Here is a 20,184-nt window from a genome sequence, read left to right as displayed (position 1 = left end):
GAAGAAAACCTCCTTTGGTGAAAGACTTTTGGTCACATTGCTGGACCCCAATACACAGCTCCCCTCCCTCGCAGACCCCTTCTATCACCCCGGATACAGTAGTTTGTCCTAGAGGATCCCTTGCTGTTGGCCTACCTGTCCAAAGTAAGGAATTCCCCTTTTGTAGGATTGATCCATGTTCTCAAACCGCACACTGCCCAGCACCTGGGTTATGGAAATGTAGGCAGAGCCTGTAAGCTGCACACCTGTAAGACAGGCCCAGGATGAAGATGAGACATTAATTAGTCTTGAATTTAACATTGTTTAAATAAGTAGAGACAAATTAACCAACTAAGTGTTTTCCTTGGAAATAGTTTGTCTCTGTGTTCATAAAATGGATCTTCTCTGGGAATTAGGGTGACCAGACAGCAAATCGGGATGGGGGTGAGCGGGTGATAGGAGCCTATATAAGAAAAAGACCCCAAAATCGGGACTGTCACTATAAAATTGGGACATCTGGTCACCTTACTGGGAATTGACCCTTGTGCTGGGCAGCCAAAGCTTTGACCCACAGAGCAGTCTCTCTCTCCAACACAGTTTTCCATCACTGTACCCCAGTCTCTGACTGATTGGAAGGTGTTACCTGTTCCTTTCTCTGTCACGATTGCTTTCACATCAAGGTTCATCTGGTACCCAGAGCGATTAAGCTCAAAGATCTTGGAGCTGAAGACCTGGGAGATGCAGCCATCCTTCCCCATCTGAGAAGGGAAGGAAACAGTCAGTGAGCAGGTAAAGAGCCAAGTTCTGTGCAAGGTCAGGAGAACTGGGGATCTTCTTGCCAAAGGGGGCAAAGAGGGTATTGGCTTACTCCCTTGAGCAAAGATAACAGTAGAATATTCATACAAAAGACCATTATGATATACTTGTGCCTGGCTTAGCTGGTAGGTCTCTTGTCTCTGGGTCAGCGGAACCTGGGTACAGATTCCTCACTAAGACTTGGGCTCCTATCCATTGCTGACTCTCTGGGGCTATGCCCAATGTCTGGAAACACTGCACTGTTAGAGTCTGCCCTCTAGACTTTAAACAAGCTCCCTGCCATTCTACTCTGTATTGAGGAAGGCACTGAGTGCTAAAACTGCAGGACAGCAATGCAGGATGGCAGACCATGCTGTTTTAAAGGACCTGTCTTTTGAAGGAGAGGTTGGGAGCAGTTCTCACTCTTCCTGAAGAGAAGGAATCTTCTGGTACTTTTCCAAGAGCTGGAGAGAACCCGGTGTCTTGGTCAACATCCCTTCTCCCCATGAGACAGATTCTAATGTGTTTAACTGGTGCACACAGCCATCCCCAATATTATTTCAATGAAGGATATTTCCTCTCTGATTCTGGAAGTACCTTAACTAGATTGTGGCTAGTTCCTATGGTGCCTGGAGCCCTATAGACACTGGCACTTTAGATTAGATAGATCTTTAGCCAGTGAGTTCCATGTAGCCAAGGACCCCATCAGCCCCAGATATATTAGGGAAATGCTCTGTGATTCTATCCCAAAGCTATCCACCCACCCAAAGGGTTCACACCCCACTCACAATATAGGGGGAGAAGAATCAAAACTAGTTAAAATACAATTTATGTTCAAAGATCAAGAGAGGATTGGGGAGAGGAGGCAAAGATAATAATAATATAAAGCTCTTCTCTAGCACTTTTTCCCCATAGATCTCAAAGCACCTTACAAAGGAGACCAGTATCATTATCCCCACCTTACTGATAGGGAAACTGAGGCACAGAGTGGTGAAGTGACTTGCTTAAGGTTACCCAGCAGGCCAGTGGCAGAGCCAGGATGAGAATCCAGGTCTCCTGAGTCTCAGTCCTGTACTCCCTGCATTAGAAGGGAGGAATGAAGGGGTGAAAGGAGAGAAAAAGAGGAGAGGCAGAAAGGAAAGGAATCTTTTCTAAATAGCTATTATGTATCATACATCTTTGGTAACAGACTGACAAAGTGGATCTCTCTTGCAGTTTCCATACAAACTGAAATCCCTGCACACACTGAGCTGGACTCTCCCCTCGACAGGCTGGCCATAGGTGTACCTAGTGGAGAAGAAAACAACAGTGAATTAGGGGCTCAAGAGACTGACCTGAGCTAACGTGCAGATACAGACCCAGGACCCACACCACGCCTGGGAACCCAGAGATGAGAGTAATTTTGTGTGCTTTCTGGCTAGATTTCTGAATATTGCAGAAAGGTTAATTACCTGTGAGCAGCAATGGTGTGAATTTTCATGCCAACATCTGTACACCTTTCAGTGTCTGAGGACATTGCAGCCAGGGCCGGCTCCAGGCCTCAGCATGCCAAGCGCGTGCTTGGGGTGGCATGCCGCGGGGGGCGCTCCGCCGGTCGGGTGGCAGGCAGCTCCGGTGGACCTCCCACAGGTGTGCCTGCGGATGCTCCACGGGAGCCGCGGGACTAGTGGACCCTCCGCAGGCATGCCTGCGGGAGGTCCACTGGAGCTGCGGGACCGGCGGTTGCCAGAGCGCCCCCCGCGGCATGCCGCCATGCATGGGGCAGCGAAATTGCTATAACCGCCCCTAATTGCAGCTGAGTTTATTCCTTAGCATCTCCATTGCCCCATACTCATTTGTCCTAATAAAACATCCTGTCATTTCCTTAAACAGGGAAATCTGTGCCCCATGAAGGGGCCTCAGCATTGCTCTTAGAGCAGTGATTCCCAACCTTTCTATGATGCAGCCCTTCCCCTCCATGTCTCCATACATCTGCTATCTTCAATCCTTTGTTCTGCTTGTTTTCTGTCTCATTTCTCCTTTTCATCTTGCCTTTTTTCCTTTGCAATGTATTTAACAGTTTCTTTGCTTTCGCTGTTGTTTATTGCCAACTCCCCTCTTTTCTCTGCTGTCCACCAGCAGCTCCTGCCCTTGCTCAGGACCTCACTCACTTGATGCTTCAACTTGATGCCACCTGAGGCTGAGGTGAGTGCTGCACCAGCAGAGCAGAGATGTTGGAGCTGCTGCACTAGCCTGTTGCCACATTCATGTGAGCAGAGCTGAGTGAATAAGGGATTTTTCGGTTTGCTAGCCATTCCAAAAAATCAGGGGGAAAAAAATCTGTAGTGGTAGAATGGACAATGAAAATTTTAAAATTTTCAGGCAATTAAAAAGTCAACAAAAATTGTTTCAATTTCAAGAATTTACTAAGAAAATATTTTAAAAAGGAAATTTCTAAACAAAACATTGTTTTTAATCAAAAATAGAAATGTTTCATTTCCAAAATGTCAAAACAAAATGTTTGAATTTTTTCATATCTTTGAATGAATTTAAACTGACATGAATACACAAAATGTTTTGGTGTCTTTGAATTGGCATGTTTTACTGGGAAAAAGTTCAGGCTGAGGTATTTTGCCAGGCTCTACATAGCCAGGAACACAACAGGAGCAGGAAAGGAAGGTGGTTGGCTGTCAAAGAGCTATTTGTCATTTGACTTGCAGACTCAGCAGCATGTTGCAGAGTGTGGGGGACATGGACTGGGGGTCCAGGACCTCTCTCTGGCCATGCTGATCCAGACCTCTGCCCCGTGGATCCCCCCTAAACTAGTTTAGCATCCCCCACATTAGTAAACGTTGTTTCACAGACACTTGATTCTCTTCTGCAGTGCAGTTCAATTTCCCGCAGATGAACTCTAAAGCTTCCTGTGCAATAATCTATTTCCCTAAAGGTACAGAAAGTGGGTATACTGTTGTCCAGGCCTTTGGGCCATCCGCTCTGGAATACTTTGACAGTTGCATCAGTTTTGCAATAGACCCAGGTTTGAGCCAAACCCAGGATCTGAGCAACTCCCTGAGCTTTGGGGAAGTTTAAATGCAATCTTAAGCCTACCCCTACTTTTTAAACTTCATATTTAAAAAATCACTGCTACCAACATTTGGGGCCCAATTTCTCTCTGGGGTGAGTCCACTGATGCCCTGGGATGAAGCTGACCCTCTGAGGCAGAGGAAGGCAAATCAACTCCCCTTGATGACAGTTGGGCCAGGATTTCACCTTTAGATTTGATGTAATAATCTCCTTGTGTAAGAGTTACTCAGCCCCTTTAAAGGACTGAGCCCAACTGTTCTCAGCTTCTCTGGACAGCGTCAGCTCAGGGACCCATAGCCTGCTTGGATGCTGAATCCGTTGCTGGGCTTTAACTCCATGCTACTGGCTGGCTTATAGAGCCTACTCCTAAAATAACCACTGGGGAAGGGTGAGCCCATCCCAAGGGGCCGGTAAGGAAGCAGATAATGTTGTATACAACCCACCATACACCTGTGCAAACAATAAGATTCCCATCCACCCACAAGCCAGAGGAACACAAATAAGTGTAGGCTGCTATCCCTAAAATCAATATTGATCAGCCTCTTCTGATGGCCTGATTGCTTTGTCCTCCTCACGCTCTGCTGATAAGTCTACCCTCTTGTCTGTCTCTCTGGGAAGGTCTCACCCTGCCCCCAGCCTCTCCGCAACACTGTATCAGATACTTACACACCACAAACTTTCACTGTCAAATCAGGATTCAGGACTGAGACGCTTTTTGGTGCATTGACGGTAACTTCAAACTTTGGTAGCACTAGTGTGGAGGGGAAAAGGCACATTAGCTCCTAGGTGAGAAATGGACCCTCAAAGTTGTTTAGTTACTACTAACACACTGCAAGTGGGAATTAGAGTGCTCTGAATTGAGTTGGTGAAAGGGACCAAGAAAATGATCTAACACTTGGGGATCATGGTGAAAATGCTCCACTAGCTATCGGTAAACCTGACATACAAGTAATGGATTTGCTCTGAGGTGTTACTTAAGGATAAGCCATAAAACAAGCAGTGTTTAGACTCCTCACTATGTGCTGAGAAAGCTAGTGAATGCTGCTAGGATAAAGGTTAGTTCTTAGTGCCAACCTTTAATGTTTGTAACTCAAGTTTCATAACCTGCCTAGGAGGAGTTTTTCACAGCCTGCACCTAGATGAGATGTTTAACTTCTGTTCTTTGGCTTTTTACTATGTTTCTTCTCTCTAGTTCTCAAATGGCACATTTATTAAAGGCAACTAGTGTCAGAATGTCTCTGGGAAGAAAAAGGGGCAAAAAGGGGGGAAAACAGAAGACAAGTGGAGTTCAATGGCTGAAAGGTACCTAGAGACATAAAGCATACTCTGCAGTGCATGTAGATCAAAGCAAGCCTGAGTAGCAATAGCAGTGAAGCCTCAGCAGTGCAGAGGTAGCAGGGGAGTTGCCTGGGTTAACCACACCCACCCAAGACCCTGGGTCCATACTCTAGCAGCTGCAGCCCCTACTGCTAGCTAGCTCAAAGCTAGCTTAGGGATGTCTACACAGGCTGTAGTCACAGTTCCTGATTGCAGTATGAACAGCCCAAAAGAGGGACTTATGCAGGGCTGCAGTCTTGGTCCAAAGAGCTGGCAAACTGGGTTCAGTACCTTTGGCAGGTTGAGTATGGTGCATTGCTGTTAAAATGTCTTTCTTGTGAGAGACATCCCCTTAGCTCCTAATAACTGAGACTTGGGGTTGTTCAAAATGCAAACCCTGGATCTAGATGGATTTCTGGATTCTGAATTCAGCAAACAGACTTTGTCTTTGGAGTGGGCTGAACCAGAAGTCATAACAGAACACCCTGGAATTTGCGGTGTTACTGGACCACAGACTAAGATCTTGTGCAGAAGGGAGTGTGGGCCTGTTCTGATGAGTCATCCCAGGCTCAGGCACTCAAACCTTGTCTGAAAATCCAGGATAATTTCAGGTGGCTCTAATTTGGTTGAGAATGTCCCGCTGGGCCAGAATGAACTAAGACAGCTGCAGTCCTAGAAACAAACCCGAGGAAGGGCCATGCTTCAGGATGAAGTTTAGTCTGAAGTTTGGGTCTGCAAGTAACTCATGAACAAATTTCTCTTGTTCTTGAGTTACTTGCAGACCCAAACTCCAAAGATGAGGTGAGTCTGGACACCAGCTGAGGTCTCTAGACTCTACTGAGGACAGGGTAGAGGCTTGGTCCAGTCACAGTGGGTCAGGAGACCCACAGATAGCAATGCACACTTTTTTGGGGGGGTGGGGGGTTGCAAGTTGGGTCTAACTGACAGATTGGGCCCTACTCCAAGTATTTTTTCCTAGTGCAAATAATAGCAACAGCAGGTGTTACCATATTCCTCCACAGAGAATGAGTGACGAGTGCTAGATCCCGATTTCTTTTCCACGTTGATTTGGTAGTTGCCCAGCATTGGCTCTTTGATTAACTGGAACGTGAGCTGGACGATGGCCATCTGAGATGTCACATTCAGCCACTGGAAGATCCGATTGCCCTGAGGATCCTAGGGGACAGAGGGAGCAGGAAGATAGGCACAGACACAACTAGTTTATTTTTCTTAAAGGAAGCCTGGTGCGTTAATGAGCCTCCATCTAGCTGACATTTCCCAGAATGGGTAGCCTGTCTCCTGCTGACACAGAATTTAATGTTTTGCTATTAGCACATGCAACAGGAATCAAAGACACAAAGTAAGTTGTTGTCATACCTATATGTGACACTAATCAATGCTGTCTATAGTAAATATCAGAGGGCAAGTCTACACTACAATGCTACATCAGCACAGCTGCAGTGCTGCAGATGCACTGCAGTAGCATGCCTGGTGAAGATACTATGTCAACAGGAGAGTGCTCTCCTGGCAGCATAATTACTCCACTTCTGCAAAAGGCACAAGCTATGTCAGTGGGAGAGCATCTCCTGCTTACACAGCACCGGTGTGGACAGCGCTTAGGTCAATATAACCTATGTTGCTCGGTGGGGGGGACGGGGGGTCTTTTTTCACACCACTGAGTGATATAAGTTACATCGACTTAAGTGGTAGTGTAGACCAGCCCTAAGTCTTCTAGCTCTTTCCACCTTACAAATTTGGTGCATGTTGAATTTAGCCTGACTTTCCTCACACTTCCCCCTGTTTCATAGATTTATAGATTTCAAGGCCAGAAAGGACCACTGTGATCATCTAGCCTGACTTCTGAGTAACACAGGCCATAAATTTCCCCCAAAATAATTCCTAGAGATTTTTTTAGACAAACATCCAATCTTGATTTAACAATTGTCACCACGAGACTTCGTAAATTGTTCCAATAATTAATTACACTCATCATTATAAATTTACACCTTATTTCTAGTCTGAATTTGTCTAGCTTCAACTTCCACCTCCTAGATCATGTTATGCCTAGATTGAAGGGCCCATTATTAAATATCTATTTCCCATGTAGATACTTATAGACTGTAATGAAGTCATCCCTTATCCTTCTCTTTGTGAAGCTAAATAGATTGAGCTCTCTGAGGTTATTTTACCTCTGTATTTGGCATTGGTAAGACCATTTCTGGAATACTGTGTCCAGTTCTGGTGCTCACAACTCAAGGAGGATGTTGATAAATTGGGGAAGGTTCAGAGAAGAGCCACAAGAATGACTAAAGGATAGCCTTTAGTCATTCTTGTGGCTCTTCTCTGAACCTTCCCCAATTTATCAACATCCTCCTTGAGTTGTGAGCACCAGAACTGGACACAGTATTCCAGAAATGGTCTTACCAATGCCAAATACAGAGGTAAAATAACCTCTCTACTCCTACTCAAGATTCCCCTGTTTATACATCCTAGGATCTCATTAGCTCTTCGGGGCATAACATTGCATGGAGAGGTCATGTTCAGTTGATTATACACCACAAGTCCTAAATCTTTTTTCAGAATCACTGCTTACCAGGATAGAATCCCCCATTGTGTATGTATGGCCTACAGTCTTTGTTCCTAGATGTATACACTTTCATTAGGTTGTATTGAAATGCATATTGTTTGCTTGCACCATGTTAACCAAGACATCCCTGTGAATTAGGGAAGTATTGCTATCTCGTTTCACCAATATATAAACCCTACATTCTCCCACCCTGCCCGATACTGCAGAAGGTTCCAGCTTTCCATGCTGGTATGAAGAAGGGGTGGGAGAGGGTGAAGAAGGGGAATCTTTCTTCCCTATCTCATCCCACACACAAACCCTTCCCCACATCCTGCCTCTCCATTGTCCCAGTTTTCCCCAACTGGAAGGAGAGAAGAGACAAGATCAGGAGGGCACTCTACAACCCCACTTCCCACATGCTTATTTGGTCTCCCATAGCCTTTTGTTCTCTCTCATTCTACATTGGTTAAAAGAGACTCTTTAGCAATGGCCTTGTGCTTGTTAGTGAACAATGTCAAACTCTGTAATGTTTAAATTTCACTGTATGCAACAATTAATGGCTGGACTTCACAGTACAAGTGAAATCGTGCAGGCATGCATGCTTGGAAGGGAACTGAAACTTTCTCACTTATTAACAAAAGCACAACATGCCATATAATTTCTAAAACACTGCATGTTCCAAAGCATCTAGTAATTGCATCCATTATCTACAGTTGTTCCTTGCTTTTCAGCAGAGGCAAGTTATGCAAACTATAAACCAAAGCAATTGGAACTCTTGATAGGAAGAAGGGGAAATAGAAATACCATATGAACAGGACAGTTTTAACTATTATTGGGCTAAACTGTACTTGTACAGCTCGACTTGCTCCACTGGATTCCATAGAAATACTGTGCATTTGTACCAGTGGATCTGAGAGCAGAATATGGCCAGTTAAGTATCTCTCTCTCACACACTCAAGATTTCAGGTTTATAGGTGACACATTTTAAAAAGCAAGTCTCTTACCTGAATGGTGATCAAGGGATACTGAAAAAAGAGACCAGAGAAAGAGATTGTAAGTGTTTGAGGAAACAATAATAGTTGCTTCAGCATTGAATGAATAACAATTTTAAATGTTATGGGCCCAAATCTATAGTGAGTATTCAAGCAAGATTTTCACTTTAATAAGTTCAGTAGGAATTTTATCTGAGTAAGAACCACAAGGTTTGGCCCTAAATGCTGAAGATAACATACAAAAAGAAGAGGAGATGAGGGCATAAGACACCCTGGAACAGATTCTGCATCTCACTGGTACTGGTGGCAAACCAGGAGCAGTACAGTTACTGTTAAAATGCCGTTCCTAAAATCAGAATCAGGCCTCCTCTGTCTCATCCATCCACACTCTCAGATTATCTAGCACCTTTCAACAGGGCAAAATCCTGTTCTCTCCTGCACAGGTAAAGGACGAGAATAAGGTGGAGGAAGCCTATTCTTCCCAGTCAAGAAGCCAGCCAGGACCCCTCCATGTGTTGCAGTAAGTATCGTATCCCCAAGACAGATAGTCTGTTGGTGGCAGTGCCTAGATTCTCTCACCTTGCAGATGGCTAGTGAGCCTGTTGCCATGGGCAGCACATGCTAAATGGGGACAGTAGGAGTGGGCCAAGTGAAATGGCTTGTTGGAGCAGTAAAGATCACCTGGCATTGCAAGGCACAGACTCTCCTTGAAGCCCCTTGCCCAGCAGTAGCAGGAGGGCTCTTCTGCCAGGTGCACAGCCATCTACATGCTAGTGCTGCTATGTGTGGCTGCTGCATGTAAGGGCAGGACTTTGTACGTGCAGTGTTAAGGTTCCATTCAAATGAATTTCTCCTTCGGTTTCTGCAGAAATTCAGCTCCAATTCTGTCCAATAAGTGCGTATTTAAAGGTTGGACTAGGGCAGATGGGGTGACACCCACCAATTTACCATCCAGGTAGAGCTCCTGGATAATTCTGGTCTCTGGCCACACTCACCATTTCCTGAGCAGGCCTAAAATGGGTATCGAGAGCGACAACTCGAAACAGCACTGAAAAGACATGGGCGAGAGATCAACATAGCTCTCCTCTATCTCTGAGCTCCAGTTTGGTCCATACCCCCACTTCAGCTGGTTTTCCAGCACTCCCCTCTTGAAAAAGGAACAGGTAAATCACAGCTAGGATCTGTGCCTACAGTGAAGAGGGCTTTCCATGGTATAACCTTCCGTGGGACTGAATTCCTTGAGCTGGCCTAACAGTAGAGAATGCTTTTCTCCAGAAGTTTTTCCAGCCCACTGAATTAAAGGGAGTGGGTTCGTAGTCAGATAGCCCGAGTTCAGTTACTGACTCCCTGTGTGGCTTTAGGCAAATCCCCTTTTTTATCTCCATTTCTCCACTATAAAATGTGCCCACCTCTCCCGTAGGGGTATGTCAGCATTAATCTAGTTAATCTCTGTGCAGAGATTTGAGCACATAAAAGTGCAAGTGTTATTAAGAAGCAGCCATCTCTGATTAGAGCAGTTTGCCTGATTCAGAAATGATTCCCCAGTGTCTGCACAGCAGGTAATTCTGTGTGAGGATCTTCCTTCATGGTCTCTCCTATTGGGTACTCGCCATGTCCTTGAAGCTGGAAAGCCCAGCCATGGCCACAGATGTGGAACTATAGCTAGAAAGCCATTGGGCAGTGCTCTAAGCATCTATTAATGACTACGAGTGCCTGGGAGCCATAACGAGGCAGCAGCAGTGAGAGCAGGGGACAAAGGGAGTGACTGTGGAAAGAGAGTGAATAAAGACTGGGGAGTGAGTTGGGATTTTGACAGTCACCGCTCTCTTGTGTCTAAGGGTGGCTTCCTCAGCTCCACTGCAGACATTAGCAATGATTTTACTTTAAGGTGCTCAGTAGTCAGCCCAAACCCACAACATTGTCTGCTCTGACTTGAATTTTGCAGAGCAGTTCTCTCTCTCACTCGAGCTCAGAATATTGGTTCCCAGGGGAAATGACATTAAGTAAAGCAGAATCCACATTCACCTGTCTGTCCCGGCTTGTAGATGGGTTTGTCTGTCTGGACAAAAACAACGCTGTCCACATTCTGAATCGCCACCGTCCTCCTCTCTGCCAGCCTGACTGTGGTGCCTTTGGCAGAGAAAGTGATGAAAGCCAAGGGGGAAAAGGTGGTACGAGGAACCTGGGAGGGATGCAAAATATAAGGGGGAGAATGTTCAGCTTAGACCATTCTCTCCAGGAGCTGTCTACCTGCAGCATAAAGTGTACTACAGAGGCACCCCACACCCCACTGCCAGCTCTGTCTTTCACAGATTTGTACTGCTTCTGTCTTCCCATATCCCTCTCTTCTTTCACAGTGCAGCTCTCCTCTGCCTCCACCCCCGCTCCATTTCTCATTCCTTCCAGCTCTTATTTCTCCCTTAGTCTCCCTCCTCTACTTTACCCTTTCCTTTCCCATCACTAATTCTGTAAGGTCACTTGTTTGATCATACACATTTTCCATTATTACTTTTTTTTTTTCTTTCTTTATTGAAATGTAAATTAAAGTCTGTACCATGAATGTGATGCACTGGAAGAAGTAATTTCCTCTCACAGGCTGCTCAAAAATAGTGGTGTTGGAACCACTGTACTCCAGGACGACACTCACAGACACCGATTCATTGAGGTTGTGGAGCTGCAGGCAGGCCTGATCTGGAGAGCTGCTCTGCAGCACTGATGGCACCATCAGGATGTACTGTCTATGGAAATCAAATAACACAATTTCATTCAAGAGACAAGGGGGCAGATAGGAAGGAACAACCTGTTTGGGCGAGGTCAGACAATGGTTATTGAGAAGTAAAGGACTTTTTTCATTATAGGTTCAGATCTAACGTAGGACCCCAGACAGCTCTGCTAATTGCCAGCAATCCCTCGCAGCCGCTTTGCTATTCCTGAGCTTCTCACACGGCTCTGCTGATGCCCCTCAATCCTGCTCTGCAGCCCCCACATGTTATGAATCCTGGAAGCCCATACCTATCACACCACACCTTGCTATTTCTGTTCCCTTTCCTATGCATATAAGTTCAGACATGTTACATTTTGTGGTAGTTTAGCAAGGTGTAAAAAGTCTGTTTTGTGCTCAAATGAGAAGCAATCAACCCATTTCATAGAATCATAGAAGATTAGGGTTGGAAGACCTCAGGAGGTCATCTAGTCCACCCCCCTGCTCAAAGCAGGACCAATCCCCAACTAAATCATCCCATCTAAGTTAGAATTCAGCCTAGGTCTCCAGATATAAAAGGTGGCAGCAGCAACAGCAATATTTTCTAACTGTGCCACCAAACCCTTCAATAAATTAATGATTCACAGCAAACACATATCATTAGTAAAGAACATGGTATTTCTTACAGTTCAGGAGCATATGCAGCTGTTAGGTGACTGACAAGGGCACTCAGAAAAAACTTCAGCAGCATCTTTGTCCACAGAGACAAGGGAAATGCAGAGATATAATCACCCAAGGGACAGCACGTTGTCTGAGATTTTAATAGCCCTTGGACATTCTTTGCTCAGAGTTGCACAATGAAAGAGCCTGTTCCTCAACTCCTCCCTGACTCCGTTTCTCTCACCTGAGTTGCTGATGGCTTTATAAGCCCAGCAAGGGGGGTGGGGGGGTGGATCCTAGTCCATCCCACTTTTTCCAAGACCCTCCCCAGAACCTATCACAATCCACTCCAGCTCCCTGTCCTCCAAATTGCATCACTTGTTGCAATTTTCTAATCATCCATGCAAAATGTCGCAGTGACTTGGCTTGCTTCTAACACTGATGCTTGGCACAGGGAAGCAGGAAATGACCCAACGCAGAACAAGCCTGTTAAACTAGTTTAAGGCTCGGGGTTTCCCCTCCTTGATTCTGGAGGAATTCACCTACCAGGTTTACAAGCTGTTTGCTGTGGATTAACTTTACATGCATATTTTGATGCTTGATCCTTGTTGAAATTTGTGTGCACATTCCTGGAGTAGAAAGTGAACAGAGTAGAGCACATCTCCCTCGCTTCACCACCATCTTGACTTTTGAATATGATGATGATTTCAACTACCTGAAAGGGGGTTCCAAAGAGGATGGATCTAGACTGTTCTCAATGGTAGAAGATGACAGAACAAGGAGTGATGGTCTCAAGTTGCAGAGGGGGAGGTTTAGGTTGGACATTAGGAAAAACTTTTCACTAGTAGGGTGGTGAAGAACTGGAATGGGTTACCTAGGGAGGTGGTGGAATCTCCTTCCTTGGAGGTTTTTAAGGTCAGGCTTGACAAAGCCCTGGCTGGGATGATTTAGTTGGGTTTGGTCCTGCTTTGAGCAGGGGGTTGGACTAAATGACCTCCTGAGGTCCCTTCCAACCCTGAGATTCTATGATTCTATGATGAGACTGAAGAATAAGGAAACTAGAGCTAGAAACAGATCTAGGTCACTCACACCTAGTCTCCCTGTTGTAGCTAATGCTGAATGTCTGCTGCAATCTATTCTTCAAGGCTTTATCCATTACTCAAACAATGTGCTTCCACCAAGTCCCTAAGTATTTGTTAGCACTCCTGGATCTCAGTTTTTCCCTCGTCAGGATACAAGAAATTTCAATAGAAGTTACTCAGATCCTGCAAAAGGAAAATAGGGTCCCTGCTCTTTAACTGGAATCCCCTCTTTTTGTTTTGAAAGAGGACACAAAGCCCAACTCTCCCCACCTCACTACACAAAAACAAGAGGCAACACTGGAAAATAGTTGTTTGATGTTTGTGATTCCTGTGCTTCAGAGTTATCACAACAATGGGATTAAACATCATCCACTTGGAGCCACATTGGCATGGTTTTATTCCTGACCAGCTCTAGTGCCAATAAATAAAGCTGCGGAAGAGCTGTCTGCCTTCCTGCAGCCAATGCAGGATTGTTCTGTTTCAGAAACAGATCAAGCAGCTCATCCTCAAAATTTCACTTTACACACATTTTTTGGAAAAAGAGTTATTTTCACATTAAAAAAATTACAAAAATACACACTTTTGTGTTTTTAGTGCAAAGTCTTTTTTGAAGTTGAATGGCCTCATTGTTGCATAAAAGCACACCCCATTTCACTGAAAATATTTATGGAAATATTTGTGGAAATTACCCCAGTTGGGAGTTTTTGCTGTTACGTAGTGCAAGGCCAAGAGGCAGCAGCTGACTTTCAGTTCTTTTCCCTGTCAAACTCTGGAAAGGGAATGGCAGGAAGCGTGGAGTTTTTACTGACCCAGAGGCTCAGAATTACTTTGTGGAGTCAGTTTGCAGCAGACACAGAATTTCAACATTCCTGGCAGCAGAGTAACAGGAAGATTCAGTCCACAGTCTGAGCACCTTATATCTCCCTGTTCCATCATGTAATGCTGTATTGTTTCTGATTCCTCTGTTTTCTTGACAGTTTTGTGTTGGTTATTGATGTTTGAGTGTTCACTCTTTGTTAACCTTCATGTAACCCTCTTAGGGTGTGTCTTCAGTGCAGCATTAACCCAGGTGTGAGTGGTCACACTGCAAAGCCCTACAGCATTACTGTGTGCTCAGTGGTGCTTCACGCACGCACCTGCATTACTAGGACTCCCAGGGGCACATCCCAGGGTTCTTTGCACTGCAGTGAGCTGAACCACTCTATGAAGTGGGTATTCACCCACAAAAGCTCATGCTTCAATACGTCTGTTAGTCTATACGGTGCCACTGGACTCTTTGCCACTCTATGATTGTTTTCCAGTGAATTGTGGGAGAACTTGTCTGTCCTTTCTGGGCACACAGAGGGAATTATAGGAAGGCATTGGAGGACTATCAGCACTGGATTGGTTTAACCTGTGTCCTCACTACAGCATAGGTAGGTTACCAGCCTGAGTAATATTAGCCTATAGCCCCAGATAGGTCAGATAGCCTGGATTTAAAGCAACAGTAAACTAGGGTGAGAGGGTTTTGTGTGCAGATGGGGTAGGGGGTGCAACAGCAAACTCAGAGCTCGGGCTAACTCTGCAGTGAAGACATTCCCATAATCACAGAATCATAGGACTGGAAAGGACCTTGAGAGGTTATCTAGTTCAGTCCTCTGCACTCATGGCAGGACTAAGTATTATCTAGACCATCCCCTGACTGGTGTTTGTCTAACCTGCTCTTAAAAATCACCAATGATGGAGATTGTACAACCTGCCTGGGCAATTTATTCCAGTGCTTAACCACCCTGAGAGTTAGGAAGTTTTTCCTAATGTTCAATTTAAACCTCCCTTCTTGCAATTTAAGCCTACTGCTTCTTGTCCTGTCCTCAGAGGTTAAGGAGAAAAAAATGTCTCCCCCCTCCTTGTAACAACCTTTTCTGTACTTGAGAACTGTTCTCATGTCCCCCCTCAGTGTTCTCTTTTCCAAACTAAACAAACCATTTTTTTTCAATCTTCACTCATAGGTCGTGTTTTCTAGACCTTTAATAAGGTCATGCATCCGATGAAGTGGGTATTCACCCATGAAAGCTCATGCTCCAAAACATCTGTTAGTCTATAAGGTGCCACAGGATTCTTTGCTGCTTTTACAGATCCAGACTAACACGGCTACCCCTCTGATACTTAATAATTTTTGTTGCTCTTCTCTGGACTTTCTCCAGCTTGTCCACATAATTCTTGACACCCTGGGGCCAGCGACAGGACAACACCTGTCCCAGTGAGGGGGCCAAGGAAAGGCATTCCCCTTTTGTTTTGGTGCATTGTAGACTTGTTTCTCTTTGTTTGGCAGAGGAGCACTCTTCAGGCCTGCCCCGAGGCCTACCGGGAAGGCTCTGACAAACAAATCCTGACGAGGGAAGACAGACACACTCCACAGTGGGGCCCTGTCCCTGCCAGAGGAGGGAGTGCTAAGTCCAGCAAGGCAGAAAGGGGTGCCTTGCCACATGTGGTGTAAGAAGTGAGATTGCATTGGCACTGAGAACCATCCCAGGGCAAGGTAAATCACCCTCCGCCCCAAAATGGACGACATAGTGATGGCACTGGTGCAGGCCACAGCATAACAACAAGAGGCTACCAGGGTCCAGCTGACCATCTAACAGAAGTCGGTATGACGAATCAGCTGCTACTAAGCAAGGCAGTCCAGGATCAAGCCACCCTGCAGGAGGTCATGAGCCAGCTGAAGGCCATGACCGCTCTGACACATGGTCTTAATGAGACACGACCCCTAAGGGCCAGCAGTTACCTGCAAAAGATGACGGTGGAAGATGATATGGAGGCATACCTTCTCACCTTTGAGAGAACGGCCCTACATGAGGCCTGGCCCTGAGACCAGTGGGCCACCATCCTTTCCCCTTTCCTGTGTGGGGAAGCCCAGAAGGCTTACTATGATATGGCATCAGAAGCAGCCACAGATTACCGCAGTTAAAGGAAGAGATCCTGGCGAGATCCGGAGTGACGATAGCTATAAGGGCCCAGAGGTTCCATGAGTGGAGGTACCAGGACAGCAAAGTGCCGAGGTCACAACTATTTGATCTGATCCATCTAACGCAGAAGTGGCTGCACCCCGAGATCGACAGCACAGAGAAGATTATAAAAATCATAGTGCTGGGCAGGTTCATGAGAGGATTACCACCAGACCTACGAGGATGAGTTAGCCAGAATGACCCCTCCTCTTATGACGATTTAGTTGCCCTCATAGAGAGACAATTAATGGCCAAGGAACTTTCTTAGACTACTGGGGAAGAAATGTGCTGAATCAAGAGATCAGTCCCTGCCCTGAAGGACCAGACTCCCAAAGGGTCAGGCAGAACTTTGTTAGAGAGAAAGAATGCTGAAGAGTGGCCAGAGTCTGCAAAGGTATTTAGGGGATTGGGGAGAGAGGGTCGTGGGGTAAGACCCAATAGCCCAAAGAATAGGGGGATATTCTGAGTGGGATATAGGTGTTATGCTTGCGGAGAACTAGGGCATATCACAGCCCAATAGCCTAACACTGAGGATATCCTAACTGCCCATGCAATCAATCTGGGTGATCATGAAGGCCCATATGGCTTAATCAACCTTGTGGGGGTTGTGATGACCCCCACATAGGTACACATGGCCAGTTAAGATGAATGGCATAAAGACCATTCCATTGGTGGATTCCGGGAATGTTGTCACGCTGATCTCAGGGAAACTAGTGGGACAGGACCAAACACACATGTGTACATGGCTCTGTCAACTACTATCCAACCATCCCTGTACAAATTGAAGTTCAGGGGAGTACCACAAGGGTGACGGAATGGGTGGTCCCTAAATTCCCATATCCGATCCTCATAGGATGAGACTTCCCAGGGTTCAGGAATCTACTTCCACTGGAGGAATCTGAGGAGGGTAGTGACTCCAAGAGTGATACTGTGGCCCCAATAGGTAGCCCTCTCCCATTTTTCTCTGAATTTGCACAGGACGTGTTCTCTGCAGCTGGGAAGGCCCATAAAACTAAGTGATAAAGGAGGGCAGACAAAAAGTTTGGAAAAGGACCTTGGCTAGGAACCAAAAGGTTGCGCTTGTAGGGAGTCTATCTCTTCCAGCTGGCAGGGGGGCAACTCAGGTTGTTGATGAGCCAGAAGCTGGACCCAGTTTTGCTGAGGCCAATCCTGGAGGGGAAACAGAAACAGGACCCCTTGATTTTGAGCATATTGGGCCCTCATTTAGAAATGTTGGGCAAGACCAAGCCAATGATCCACTGTATGACAATATTAGAAGGGAGGTAGTTGAGCTGAATGGGATTCCAGTGGAGGGGAAACACAAAGGCCCAGGGCCATACTTTGTGATAAGAAAGGACCTGTTACATAGAGTACTCCAAAGGCAAGAGCAAGAAGTAGAGCAGCTCCTGGTGCCGTGATAACACCAGAGAGCAGTGTTGGACCTAGCTCATAGCCATTTGTTTGGAGGACATCTAGGGATAGATTAAACCCTCAACTGAATCCTGTGAAGGTTCTTTTGGCCAGGAGTTTATATGGAGGTCTGACAATATCGTGCCCCCTGCCCAGAATGTCAATTACATGGCCCATGACTGCCCTTAAGGGCCCCGCTAGTACCTCTGCCAATTATTGAAGTCCTATTTGAGAGGATAGCCATGGACCTGATAGGCCCACTGGAAAAGTCAGCCCGAGGCCATCAGTGAGTGCTCATTGTTCGGGACTACACCACCCGATACCCAGAAGCCATACCCCTAAGTAACACAACATCCAAGAAAATAGCAAAGGAATTAATTAAAATTTTCTCTAGGGTAGGGATACCAAAAGAGATCTTAACGGATCAAAGAACCCCCTTCATGTCAAAATTGATGAAGGACTTGTGTGCGATGCTCCACATACGGGCCCTATGAATGTCATTCTATCATCCACAGATGGCCGCCCTTGTCGAACACTTTAATAAGATACTGAAGAACATGATAAGGAAAGGGGTGAGCCAGATGGGAAGAATTGGGATACTTTGCTACCTTACCTGATGTTTGACTTAAATAAAAAATAAAAAAATTCTGCTTAAAAAAATCCAAAACTTTTGAATCACCTCAGCTTGTGACCAAAAGCCTGAGCCCATCCAGTCAGGATTTTTTCCAGGTTTCTGATACTTTGCTGGCTTCCTTGACTCATATCTGTCTCCATAACTTTGGGTTCATTTCGGTTAGCACATAAGAACAGCCATACTGGGTCAAACCAAAGGTCCATCCAGCCCAGTATCCTATCAACCGACACTGGCCAATGCCAAGTGCCCCAGAGGGAGTAAACCTAACAGGTGATCTCTCTCCTGCCATCCATCTCCACCCTCTGACAAACAGAGGCTAGGGACACCATTCCTTATCCATCCTGGCTAATAGCCATTAATGGACTTAACCTCCATGCATTTATCTGTTTCCTAGAGACTGGCTCCATGGGGTCCCTCACAAACTGGAGACGGTTACTGTGGGTTTGTCTTTAGTATAGCTTATGTACATACTCCACGAACTGAGCATTTGAGTTTGTTCCAGAATCTGGAATAAGCCTATGTTGTGAAAACTGAAATGCTCAAAATAGCACATGCATGTGAATGGACACAGGGTGCTAAAATTAAATTAACCCAGGGGGTCTCAAACTCGGGGTTAGGACCCCTCAGGGGGTCACGAGGTTATTACTGGGGGTCACGAGCTGTCAGCCTCCACCTCAAACCTCCAGCATTTATAATAGTGTTAAATATATAAAAAAGTGTTTTTAATTTATAAGAGGGAGGGTTGCACTCAGAGGTTTGCTATGTGAAAGGGATCAGCAGTATAAAAGTTTGAGAACCACTGAATTAACCCCTCTGGAGCCTCAGGGAATGCAGGGGAGAGGGGTCTCCCTTGGTAGGGTTAGGAAGGATATTGCTCTTCTCATGTGATCCCTCCTCTAGTGACTAATTTTAAATGAAGCTACTCTCTCCTGACATGAATCTCCCTATGGCACTGAAATTAAATATAGACTATAATTTGGCATTAAGAAGTGAAAGGGATGGTAGCCCTAATGGAAAAGCTAACAGCTTGGCTCTTCTGCAAGCCTCAAACTGCTGAATGAGCTTTAGGGTAGGGAAGGCTGTGCCTCCCAAACAGCCTGGCCCTGCCCGCTATCTGACCCCCACCCACTTCCTGCCCCCCGACTGCCTGCCCCCCTCAGAATCCATGACCCATCCTGCTCCTTGCCCCCTCACTGTCCCCCAGAGACCCCCCACCACCACCCCGGGACCCCACCCCTGCTCCCTGTCTCCTGACTGCCCCGACCCCTATCCACCCCCCCACTGAGTCCTGACAGACCCCCGGAATGCCCACAATCCAACCCCCGCCCATTCCCTGTCCCCTGACCTCCCCCCAAACCTCTGCCCCCTCTCTGTCCCCTGACTGTCCCTGGGACTTCCTGCCCCTTAGCTAACCCCCCAGCCCTGGCCCCTTACTCCCGGCTTCCCCCTCTCCCGGAGCCTCAGCGCGTCCAGGAGCGTCCCTGGACAGCGGTGCAGCATGGCTCCGGCGGGGCCCCTGAGCCCCTCCCTGCTCAGAGCCGCATGGTAAGGGGGCAGGGCTGTGAGCTCCATGCTGAGCGGAGGGAGCTGAGCTCAGCCTGGAGTTTGCAGCCCCACCCCCTTACCATGTTGCTCTGAGCAGGGTGGAGCTCAGGGGCCCCGCCGGAGCCATGCTGCACCGCTGTCCGGGGATGCTCCTGGATGGGCTGAGGCTCCAGGAGAGGGGCGGAGACGGGGTCGGGTCAGGCTGGGGCCGGGGAGGGAGCCTCAGCCATTCTCGTGGGGGCCCCTATGGAACCCGGGTCCTGAGGCAAATTGCCCCACTTGCCCCTCTCCCCCCCCCCCCGGATGGCCCTGGATTTTGTTAGTTGTTTAAAAAAAGCCTCATCCACCTCTTCTTCCTGGTTAGGTGATCTGTAGTAGACCCCCTACCATGACATCACCCTTGTTTTTTTACCCCTTTTATTCTTACCCAGAGACTTTCAACCAGTCTGTCTCCTA

At 46.5% G+C, this 20,184-nt stretch overlaps 1 protein-coding gene across 1 annotated transcript in view; it reads right to left on the bottom strand.

Annotated features, from left to right (window-relative positions):
- Positions 1-12,187, bottom strand: part of LOC123378672 (ovostatin-like) — a 55,691-nt gene extending 43,504 nt beyond the window's left edge. Inside the window, exons 1-10 of the mRNA XM_045032752.1 lie at positions 12,100-12,187; positions 11,267-11,450; positions 10,738-10,894; positions 9,708-9,760; positions 8,725-8,745; positions 6,162-6,330; positions 4,504-4,588; positions 1,950-2,061; positions 623-737; positions 136-245 (exon numbers count right to left, since the gene is read on the bottom strand). Of these exons, the coding sequence (XP_044888687.1) occupies positions 136-245; positions 623-737; positions 1,950-2,061; positions 4,504-4,588; positions 6,162-6,330; positions 8,725-8,745; positions 9,708-9,760; positions 10,738-10,894; positions 11,267-11,450; positions 12,100-12,164 (1,071 nt within the window). The 5' untranslated portion in view covers positions 12,165-12,187. The remainder of the gene's footprint in view (positions 1-135; positions 246-622; positions 738-1,949; positions 2,062-4,503; positions 4,589-6,161; positions 6,331-8,724; positions 8,746-9,707; positions 9,761-10,737; positions 10,895-11,266; positions 11,451-12,099) is intronic.
- Positions 12,188-20,184: the final 7,997 nt, after the last annotated feature.

This window comes from Mauremys mutica, chromosome 1, assembly GCF_020497125.1.
Source record: "Mauremys mutica isolate MM-2020 ecotype Southern chromosome 1, ASM2049712v1, whole genome shotgun sequence".
NCBI lineage: Eukaryota > Metazoa > Chordata > Testudines > Geoemydidae > Mauremys > Mauremys mutica.
This window is presented reverse-complemented; position numbering and strand designations above follow the sequence as displayed.